Raw genomic sequence first — 11,434 nt, 5'->3', positions numbered from 1 at the left:
GTATCAGGAAGGTGGGCACCCACTGATAGGATTTTTAGTTCTTTGTGTCTGATAACTGGTCCCTTCTACACCTCCTGGTCAGACAGGCTGGTGTGCTTCTTCCATTTGGGCTTTGATGCTTCTCAGCTAGATGGCCGCTTGTTTATCCTCAAGCCTTTAAGACCTCAGACGCTATATCTTTTTATAGCCGGGCACCATCAGCTTTCTTCACCACCTTTACTTATGCACACGTTTGTCTTCTGTGATCGTATCAGGAAAGTGGGTACACGGCGGTTTTTATGTACTATATCCTAGGAGCCCTGCCTCTGCATAATGCTGAAAACCACAATGTCAGCAGCTTGAAACCACCATCCGATCTGCAAGAGAGAGACAGGTTTTCTGCTCTGTAAAGAGTTACCATCTCAGAAACTCACAGGAAAATTTTACATTGCCCTTAGGGTCACATTGTGTGGACATCAGCTCAATGGCAGGGAGTTCTTTATGTGATACCCTGCATATACTACATCCTGTGTATATGTGTGTGTATACCCTGCATATACTATATCCTGTGTATATATATTCACACACACCCTGCAATACTACACCCTGTGTGTATATATACCTTGCATATACTATATCCTATATATATACCCTGCATGTACTATATCCTGTGTGTATATACTCTGCATATACTACATAATGTGTGTATATACCCTGCATGTACTATATCCTGTGTGTATATATACACCCTGCATGTACTATATCCTGTGTGTGTATTTATATATACCCTGCATATACTATATCCTGTATTTATATATCCTGCATATACTATAACCTGTATATATGCCCTGTATATACTATATCCTATGTGTGTATACACCCTGCATATACTACATCCTGTATATATATTCCCTGTATATACATCCTGTGTATATATACCCTGCATGTACTATATCCTGTGTGTGTATATATACCCTGCTTATACTATATCCTGTGTGTAGATACCCTGCATGTACTATACCCTGCATATACTACATCCTGTGTATATATACCCTGCATGTACTATACCCTGTGTATACATACCCAGCATATACTATACCCTGTGTATATGTGTGTCCTGTATATAACCATGCTCAGAACTAAGTCAGTATATATTGAGATTCCTCATTCTTTGTAGCTCATGTCTGATTTTTTATTTCCTATTGGAAAACAGACTGTTTTTATTATTAAATACTTTTATTGGGGGTTCTTACATCTCTTATCACAATCCATACATCCATCCATTGTGTCAAGCACATTTGTACATATGTTTCCATCATCATTTTCAAAGCATTTTCTTTCTACTTGAGCCCTTGGTATCAGCTCTTCATTTCCCCCCCTCCCCCCCTCATGAACCCTTGATAAGTTATAGATTATTATTTCCATATCTTAAATCGTCCTCTGCCACCCCTCACCCACCTTTCCATTATTCATACCCCTGGGAGGGGGTTATATGTTGATCCTTGTGATCGATTCCCCCTTTCTTCCCCCACCTTCCCCTTATCCTCCTGGTATCTCTGTTCTCATTGTTGACCCTGAGGGATTTAATCTATCCTGGATTCCCTGTGTTGCAAGCGCTTATCTGTATCAGTGTACATGTTCTGGTCTAATCCAATTTGTAAGGTAGAATTGTAATGATAATCGGGGGGAAGGGGGAGGAAGCATTAAAGAACTAGAGGAAAGTTGTGTTTCATCAGTGCTGTACTGCACTCTGACTGGCTCATCTCTTCCTTGTGACCCTTCTGTGAGGGAATGTCCAATTGTCTACAGATGGGCTTTGGTTCTCCACTCCTCGTCCCCATCCACACCCCCACCTTCACATTGGTATGATTTTGTTCCGGGTCTTAGATGCATAATACCTTATCCCATCGACACCTCATGATCACACAGGCTGGTGTGCTTCTTCCATGTGGGCTTTGTTGCAACTCAGCTAGATGGCCGCTTGTTTATCTTCAAGCCTTTAAGACCCCAGAGCTATATCTTTTGATAGCCGGGCACCACCAGCTTTCTTCACCATATTTGCTTATGCACCCATTCTGTCTTCAGTGATCATGTCGAGAAGGTGAGCATCACAGAATTCTGGATTATTAGAACAAGGTGTTCTTTTGTTGAGGGAGTACTTGAGTCAAGGCCCAGTGTCCATCTGCTATCCTTATTCTTAACATATAGATATGAGTACATAGATTTATTTCCCACTCTTTATATATAAATATATTTACATATGTACATGCCTGTTTTTAGACCTCTATAAATCTCCTTTGCCTCCTGGTTCTTTCTTCTATTTCCTTTTACTTTCCTCTTATTCCACCATCATGTTTGACCTTCATTCAGGTTTAGTAATTCTTTGCTGTTACATTGCCCTTGATTAAGCCCCACTGGGCATCCTACGCCCTTCTCTCCATTGATTTTAGTTCATTTGTTGTTTCCTTGTCCCTGGTTGGTCCCCACCCTTCCTTTCTCCCACCTCCCCTTCTCTCGTATCCCCCCTGGAAACCATCGGTTCTGTTGTTTTCATCTCTGAATTGTTTATCCCGCCTGTCTTAACTAGATAGACATGCAGAGACATTAATAAGCGCAAATCCAGGCAAAGCCAAACAAAACAACAAAGGAAGACAAAAACAATAACAACAACAACATAAAGAAAGTCAATGACAATAAAGGAAAAGCCTATAAATGGTTTCAGGTCTGTTTTTTGACCTTTAGGAATGTTTTCCAGTCGAGTCTGATGGGGTGCCACATTCTTGTCTCCAAAGTCTATTTTTTGGTATTCTCCTGGGATTTCATCATTTTGCTCCCCTTGCTGCTCTGTTGCATGCCATTAGTGTTTCACCCCAGTGTGATGGGGTCAGAGTGGGCACAATTCCCGCACTGTCTCCCGTGTTGTCCCCTGTAGTGCTATGGTTCAGCGAGGGACATCGTGTGTCATGGTGGGGCCGGCCCGATGGTCCTCTCTGTGCATTGTCAGCAGGAATATCATCCTTGGGGTTTGGTGGACCAGGAGGTGTTCCCCTCCCTCTCCACCCCTATTTAGGAAAGCAGACATTTTTATCCATCCCTGGTGGTGGATGTTTCAGTTTTTGTCATGTTTTGCTATTGTAATTTACACTATAGTCAGCATATTTGTATGAATATTTACATGTGTTTGAACTAAATCCACTTTTTTTAAGGCCTGATCTTTAAAAGTTTTTATAATGACTTGTGTTTTATCTGCGTTAAAGAGTGAAGAACATGTTGCTAAAGTCCAACTGTGTCCTGGAAGCATTTGGAAATGCCAAAACCAACCGTAATGACAATTCAAGCCGGTTTGGAAAATACATGGATATCAACTTTGATTTCAAGGGGGACCCGATTGGTGGGCATATTAATAACTACTTACTAGAGAAGGTAAATTATGCTTAATTTCTGAGAGCAGTGTTCTTTAACGCTGGATGTTAAAAATAACCTAATATTTACTTACAGAATTTGTTACTACTTCAAAGTAGCTTTTCCTTTTCTTTTTTTTTTTTTTTAGAGTCTCTTTTTTTTAAATCGTTTTATTAGGGGCTCATACGACTCTAATCACAATCCATACATACATCAATTGTGTAAAGCACATTTGTACATTCATTGCCCTCATCATTCTCAAAACATTTGCTCTCCACTTAAGCCCCCCGCATCAGGTCCTCATTTTCCCCTCCCTCCCTCATGAGCCCTTGATAATTTATAAATTGTTTATTTTGTCATATCTTGCCCTGTCCGACGAGGTCTCCCCTGACCCACAAAGTAGCTTTTCATACTATTCGCCTGCCTTTTATTTCCTCAATACGTTTTCTATTAAAAGATATTCTTTGGGTGTTTGCGTATTCTAATTAGCACTCACAGTATAAAGTTGACAAAAGTTACTGGCTTTGTAGATAGAGATTTAGGCAGAGGGTTGTGTTTCAGGAGCCCTGGTGGCTTAGTGGATAAAGCATTGGGTTGCTAACCATTCGGTCAGCAGTTCAAATCCGCTAGTCATTTAATGGGACTACAGCAAAATTGGCGATTCTACTCTGTCCTATAGGGAGGCTCTGAGTCCGAGTCGACTCAATGCCTGTGGGTTTGCTTCTTGGTTTATTTATTTTGTGGTTTGGGCTTGTGTGTATTTTAAGGGTTGGGGGTGGTATATATGAATGTGGGGCTACTTCTCGGTAAAGTTTAGCCCCAAACCAACCTAAACCTAATCTTTTTATACATTTAGCATCTTTCATCGTTTTTTATCTTAACTAATATACATTTTCGTTTCTTTTCATGTCTGTTTGTTCCTTGTTTGCTTGCTTACAGTATCATATTTGTATTTTGTGATCTTACAGCTTACTTGTGGAGTTTGGTGCATTTGGTTAGTGAAAACTGAATATGTTTTGATCTGCCTCTGTGGATGGTAGGCCAGATTTCTTCAGGATTCCAGTTAAAATTTCCCTCTTGCACCTCTCAGAGGGTTGTCCTAACTACTGTTGGTTATCGTGGAGCCTGCCCGCAAGCGCGCTCATGCACCGGATCTTTACCATGAATGTAGGGCTGTACGGAGTGGAAACTGCTTGCGCTGCTCAGAACTACATGGGCATGTCTGAGTTAGCAGCATGTCCCGTACCAATCACACACACACACACCCCCCTTTATTACACACAGCATAGTGCAGTATAATCCTTGTTTTTGTTTGTTAAGTCGTTAACTGGACTGTCAAGGACATAAATGTTTTATCAGAGTCCACTGAAAAAGGTTGGGTCATGCCAGGGATGATCAGGTTTTTTCTCTGGCATGTTTCCTGGATCCACTGTCTAGGCATACTCAATTGAAAGGATGCCGTGGAGTGCACGTGCGTTCTGAGCTCTCTTAATAGCAGTATTGGGGAACAGTTGAAGGCAGGGGCTGATTTTATTACAGGATTTAGGCATTGCTTTTTGATATGCCAACAGGCTCTGAAGAAGAAAGGAATGATTGAGAATATTTCTTGTAAGCATTCCTTCGTATTGTTTCTGCTTCCAAGTTCCTCTCTCCCCCCACACACGCACACAAGAAGACAGTACATTTAGGCTCCAAATTAAAAATAAAAATTAATTATCCAGGAGGTTTAGAAATCTCTATTTTAAGCAGTATGAAAATTACCGAAACGCTTACCCAGAGACGATCATGGAGGAGACCTAGTCTCAGAAGGGTCCTATCCATGCACCTTCAGGACTTTTCCAGAGGGTTAAATGTGGTGTCGATGGAGGGTTACTGGGGGAAGCAACTTCATTCTCGTTAGGTGCACAGTTTCAGGTTAACTATTTTGATGCATTTCCTCCCCTCAGTCTCGAGTGATTGTACAACAGCCTGGAGAAAGAAGCTTCCATTCTTTCTATCAGGTCAGTAATTTCCTTTATAGAAATAATTGACTTTTGCTCACTTGTGTAGTAAATGAATATTTTAAAATTCTTAATTCTGTCTCTTAGCTCTCTTGGCCCCACAATTCATTATACGTGCACATGAGCATGCACACGTAGACACACACACACACACACACACACCGTGTGCTTCTTCAGAAGTTTGAAGAGTTCGACTGTTCTAAAGAGCTGCCAGGTGTTCAGCCAAACAGGTAACCACCTTGGCTGAGCATCATGTGTATTCTCTTACATTGTAGCTAACACTGTAGTGACTGTGAAATTCTAGAGGTTAAATTAATGTTAAATCCTGTATTGCAGCTATTATCCCCCTGTATGGGAACTTCAGAGACAGAAATACAAACTCAGTTTCATTCTCTAGTTGAGACTATAAAGCAACATGGCAATATAATTACTTAAAAAAACCAGGATATATACATTCACATGAGAATTATCTTCTTTATTCCAGCCGAAGCTGTGAGTACTTTCACACTCAAAATTGTAGAGTCTAAGGCGTACTTTTTAAAATAGCCCCTCCTCGTGGCAAGAAAGTAATTTCAATGCATTTCAAATTTTTTAAATTTTGGATTTAAAAAAGATTTTACATCTATTTGTAAAGTATCTCTAAACATGATTTCAAAAGAACCGTTTAAAATGTTAATGTTTGAACGGCGACAGCATAGTATGGGTACAATTCGGTTACAGTTCAAGACTTCTAGGTAAGTGTGCCAATACAGAACAGTTAAAACTTGCCTGTTGGTGGTTCGAATCCATCTAACGGCTTCTCAGGAGCTGGCCATCTGCTTTTGTAAAGTTGACAGCCCAGCAAACCTGATGGGGCAGTTCTGGTCGGATGCATGGGGTCACTATGAGTCAAAAGCCACCTGACAGCACACGACAGTAGTACCAGCTCACCTGTATATACAACGGATGATGTACTTGGTGTTTTAAAATTCAATGAAAAAAGTGAATGATCAGTGTTTATAATTAAACCAAAACACACAATTTAACATATAAAATTAACTATGCTATCTTCCAAAGGCATACTGTATAAGAAAAGGCTCTCAATATTTTTTACAGTTTTCTTGGCATGTAATTCACTTCATTAGTTCATTAGTTCATTACCGTGCACTTCATTAGTTCAGTCCCATCAAGAGGAGTTGTACACTCATCACCTCCATCAGTTTTAGAAGGCTCTCGGTGTTTTATTTGTGTTTTTGTTGACAGTTACCCATGTTGTGAACAAACTGTTTCTCGTCCACTGTTTCATCCCACTGAATCAATTAAGAACCCTGCTTGTTTCAACAACATGGCCCTTCTTCCCAGTGCTTTCCCGCTGGGGTGAGAGTGTTAAGATATTCCTGTCTCTAAGACTACACTCACAGGAAGCCAGTTATCTTCCCTTCCTGAGAAGTATGAGATTGAGGAGGAAAGCCATTTGTTTTCTGTAGGTGGCTGGCTGTCTGCTGATCGACCCTCTCACTTCAGTGGCAATGTTGGATTGTTCTACATTCTGAAACAACTGTAATCTGTCTGGACAGTGAGACTGCTAAGTCAGAATGGGCCTGAGGAGAGTGAGTTTTTAAAGCAAGTGATAAGGAGCTCTAGTGGCACAATGATTAAGCATACAGCTGCTAAACAGAAGCCTGGCAGTTCGAACCCACCAGCTGACCACTGAGAGACAGATGTCTGCTTCCATAAAGATTACAGACTTGAAAACCATACAGGACAGATCTGCTTTATCATGTAGTCCAATATGCTAAATTAATGTGGCTATATCCTGTATTGAAGCTATTGTCCCCTTCAGAGAGAGGAATACAAAATCAGTTTAATTACCTAATTGAGACTATAAAGCAATATGGTAATATAAGTACTTTAAAAAACACACAAACACACAGGATTTATACATTCAAATGAGAATTATCTTTTTTTATTCCATCTGAGCTGTGAGTACTTTCACACACACACACAAATTGTAGGATTTAAGGCATGGCAAGAATGCAAATTTGATGCACTATTGTAATGTCTCAAAGCCCGAAGTAATATAAATCTAAAATTTTTTAAATATCGCTTCTTGGCCTTTTGGCTAAGATCAAGTACAGTAAAATAAAAATATAACTGGATGATCAAGCTAGGCCAGACTGTTTGGGATTTTGAAAAACCTCTCTATGAATGAGAATTAACTCGAGCAGCAGATTTCATTTGTAAGCAAGTGACCACCATTGAGCATAGACTCTTGTCTTACAAGTGACCATAATGAAAGTGGGACCCTTTTGTACCAGTTAACTGTGAATCTGCAGAGACTCTGAAGTATTACCCTCCACGGTGGCCTAGCAGTCTCCGACACTGATGACAGCAAAGCCTTTGACCTTCCAGAGAAACTGTCCTCAAAGCTAAGGAGCTGGTTGGGAGCTGATGGCCAGTTGATTCCAACTTACAGAATCCATCTGTGTGCAGAAGAGAGCTGCACCACAGGGCTTTCAAGGTCGTGACCTTCAGAAGGAGGTCATGAAGCCTCTGGGCAGGCTTGAACAGCCAAACTCTTGACTAGCAGTGCTTTAACATTTGTCCACCCAGGGATTCAGGCTAGGAATAAACCAAACAAAAAATCAAACCCAATGCTATCAAGTCGATTCTAAATCCTAGCCACCTATAAGGGAGAGTAAAACTGGCCCGTGGGGTTTCCCGGGCTGAAAATCTTTACAGAAGGAGCCTGCTAGCTCTCTCTCTAGCAGTTGAAGGGTTCGAACCACCAACCTTTTAGTTAGAAGCCAAGCACTTAACCGCTGTGCCACCAGTGCTCCTTAAGCCCAGAATGGGAGAGCCTAAATGAAGTAAGCCCAGAGATTAACGCTAGTTTACCACCAAACCAGGATATTTGATTGACTGACTTTTAGCATATACCTTGCCCATTTATTTTTTTAATTAAATATTTTTCAGCTGCTTCAAGGAGGTTCGGAGCAGCTTCTGCGGTCTCTACATCTCCAGAAATCCCTTTCATCTTACAACTATATCCATGTAGGAGCTCAACTAAAGGTGAGAATTTTTGCTTCACGATGGCTCTTTAAGATATAGAATCAGAGAACCAAATAATCAGATAAAAAATGATCAGTTCTTTCAAACAAATGAATGTCTCCATAGACAGTCATCTCTCCTGAGATTCAAAACACTATTGAATCAACTATGCTAACCCATTACTATATTTTATCACTGTGACATGAAAGAAATTTCCTGTGATCAGGGTTGTAATTATTAATCTTGTTTCTACTCCTGTGGTTCTGACACACTGAACATGTTGTTATGACTAGAAAAGCCTGTTTCCTAAGAAGATACCATATAATTTGGTCAGAGGAAAATTAGGTAAGGCAGAAGAAAATTAAAAGAATTAGTTGAGAGGAACTATCAGTGATCTTCACTCACTGACTTTTCAAAGCAGGAGCCTTTCTGGCTGTCTTTCACAATTGTCCCCTACTCTCATTTGCATGTGAGTGCCGGCATGTACGTACACAGACACACACACACACACACACACACACACACACACACACACACGTTTTTTGCTCTTTTATTTCTTTTTTTTAATTATTTCTTATTTTTCTTTATTTGGCTCTTATTTCAAATTAATCTTCTGGGGGTCATTTTGTAGTGAATCTTAATAGAGCAGTAGTCTGTTGGTGGTAGATTATAAAATAATCACAATATTTTTATAAAAAGAAAACAGTACATCAACACAGAATAGGATATGGATGCTTTAGCAAGATTTTCAATTTTACTTAGATGGCTGAGATTATGGGTAGTTCTATTCTTCTGTTTTTTTAAATTTTGTATATAATAAGAATGCTTTAGTGGTCAGGAATAAAAGAAACTCTAAAAGAAGAGAACCTACACTTCAAAGATTTACAGATGTTTCTTTTAATTTTTTTAAAATCATTTTATTGGGGTCTCTTACACTCTTATCACAATCCATCCATACATATATTGTGTCAAGCACATTTGTACATTTGTTGCCGTCATCATTCTCAAAACATTTGCTTTCTACTTGAGCCCTTGGTACTAGCTCCTCATTTTTTCCCTTCCTCCCCACCTCCCCCACCTCATGAACCCTTGATAATTTATAAATTATCAATTTATAAATTATTATTTTGCCATGTCTTACACTGTCCAATGTCTCCTTTCACCCACTTTTCTGTTGTCCATCCCCCCACTTTTCTGTTGTCCATCCCCCAGGGAGGGGGTTATATATAGATCTTGTAATGGGTTCTTCCTTTCAACCCCACCTTCCCTCCACCCTCCTGTATCACCACTCTCACCACTGGTCCTCAAGGGCTCATCTATCCTGGATTCCCTGTTTCCAGTTCCTACCTGTACAGTGTACATGCTGTGGTCTAGCCGGATTTGTAAGGTAGAATTGGGATCATGCTAGTGGGGGGGCATTTAAGAACTAGAGGGAAGTTGTATGTTTCATTGTTGCTACATTGAACCCTGACTGGCTCGTCTCCTCCCTGCAACCCTTCTGTAAGGGGATGTCCAGTTGCCTACAAGATGAGCTTTGGGTCCCCACTCCACACTCCCACTCATTCACAGTGATATGATTTTTTGTTCTTTGATGCCTGATACCTGATCCCTTTGACACCTCATGATCACACAGGCTGGTGTGCTTCTTCCATGAGGGCTTTGTTGCTTCTGAGTTAGATGGCCACTTGTTTACCCTCAAGCCTTTAAGGCCCCAGACGCCATATCTTTTGATAGCCGGGCACCATCAGCTTTCTTCTCCACATTTGCTTATCCACCCATTTGTCTTCAGCAATGGTGTCGGGAAGGTGAGCATCATGGAATGTCAGTTTAATAGAACAAAGTGTTCTTGCATTGAGGGAGTACTTGAGTGTAGACCCAATGTCCATCTGCTGCCTTAATGCTAAATATCTAAATATATGCACATAGATATATTTTTCCATCATCACATATAAATATATTTACATATGTACATACCTGTATTTAGACCTCTATAAATGCCCTTTGCCTCCTAGTTCGTTCCTCTATTTCCTTTTACTTTCATCATTCTCAGCCTTCATTTGGGATTCAGTAATTCCTCTCAGTTACATTGCCCTTGATCAAGCCCTACCAGGTCTCTTACACCCTCCTCGCCACTGATTTTGGGTCACTTGTTCCTTTGTCCCTGGGTTTATTAACACCACTTCCTTTCCCCCACCCCCTCCTCCCATATCCCCCCAGACTGTCTCCCCATTGTTTTCTCCTCCAGATTGTTTATCCAGCCTATCTTATCTAGATAGACCTGCAGAGATAATAATATGCACAAAAACAAGAGAGAGCAAAACAAAGCAACAAAAGAAAACAAAACAACAACAACCAAAAATGACAAAATAAAAGAAAAGCCTGTAAATAATTCAAGATCTGTTTGTTGACTGTTAGATGTGTTTTCTGGTCGAGTCTGATGGGGTGCCACGCCCTAGCCCCAAAGTCTATTTTTGGTACTCCCTGAGGACTTCCTTGCTCTGCTCCCCTTGCTGTTCTGTTGCACGCCTTTAGTATTTTGCCTCAGTGTGGTGGGGTTAGATCAGGTGCAATCCCCACAGTGTGTCTCCAGTGTTGTCCCTTGTAGGGTTATGTCAGTGAGGGATGTCATGTCTCATAGTGGGGCCGGTCATATGGTCCTCGCTGTGCAGGGATATCGTCCTCAAGGCTTGGTGGGCCAGGATGTGCTCCACTCTCTCTTCCTCCCCCTTCATTTGCTCCCATGTGCTCCAATCAGACATGTCCCTCTCCCTGAGCTGTAGCTTCAGTCCTGTCCTCTGAAATGAATTTTTCTGGGATTGGGGCCAGCCCCTCAGACCTCTCTACTGGTTCCCTACTCCATGCCTGCATGTTGCATTCACATCTTGGAGCACTGGGTTGAAGTCTGGTCCCTCTTTCCCTGTGGAGATATAAATAATACCCTCGCCTTGGGTGGGTTAGTACCCTGTGCCCCCGCTACCCATTTCTTCCCCCCCCCCTCCATTTTAGTTGGCTACCATATGTAT

At 41.0% G+C, this 11,434-nt stretch overlaps 1 protein-coding gene across 1 annotated transcript in view; it reads left to right on the top strand.

Annotated features, from left to right (window-relative positions):
- MYO1D (myosin ID) overlaps positions 1-11,434 on the top strand; it is a 233,769-nt gene that overhangs the window by 6,662 nt on the left and 215,673 nt on the right. Inside the window, exons 4-6 of the mRNA XM_013005749.3 lie at positions 3,237-3,402; positions 5,328-5,381; positions 8,337-8,432. Of these exons, the coding sequence (XP_012861203.3) occupies positions 3,237-3,402; positions 5,328-5,381; positions 8,337-8,432 (316 nt within the window). The remainder of the gene's footprint in view (positions 1-3,236; positions 3,403-5,327; positions 5,382-8,336; positions 8,433-11,434) is intronic.

The sequence above is a fragment of the Echinops telfairi genome, unplaced genomic scaffold (assembly GCF_000313985.2).
Source record: "Echinops telfairi isolate 266 unplaced genomic scaffold, ASM31398v2 ScPeMD7_7458;HRSCAF=8496, whole genome shotgun sequence".
Taxonomy (NCBI): domain Eukaryota; kingdom Metazoa; phylum Chordata; class Mammalia; order Afrosoricida; family Tenrecidae; genus Echinops; species Echinops telfairi.
The sequence above is the reverse complement of the archived record's forward strand: the minus strand, read 5'-3'. Positions and strand labels throughout refer to the sequence as shown.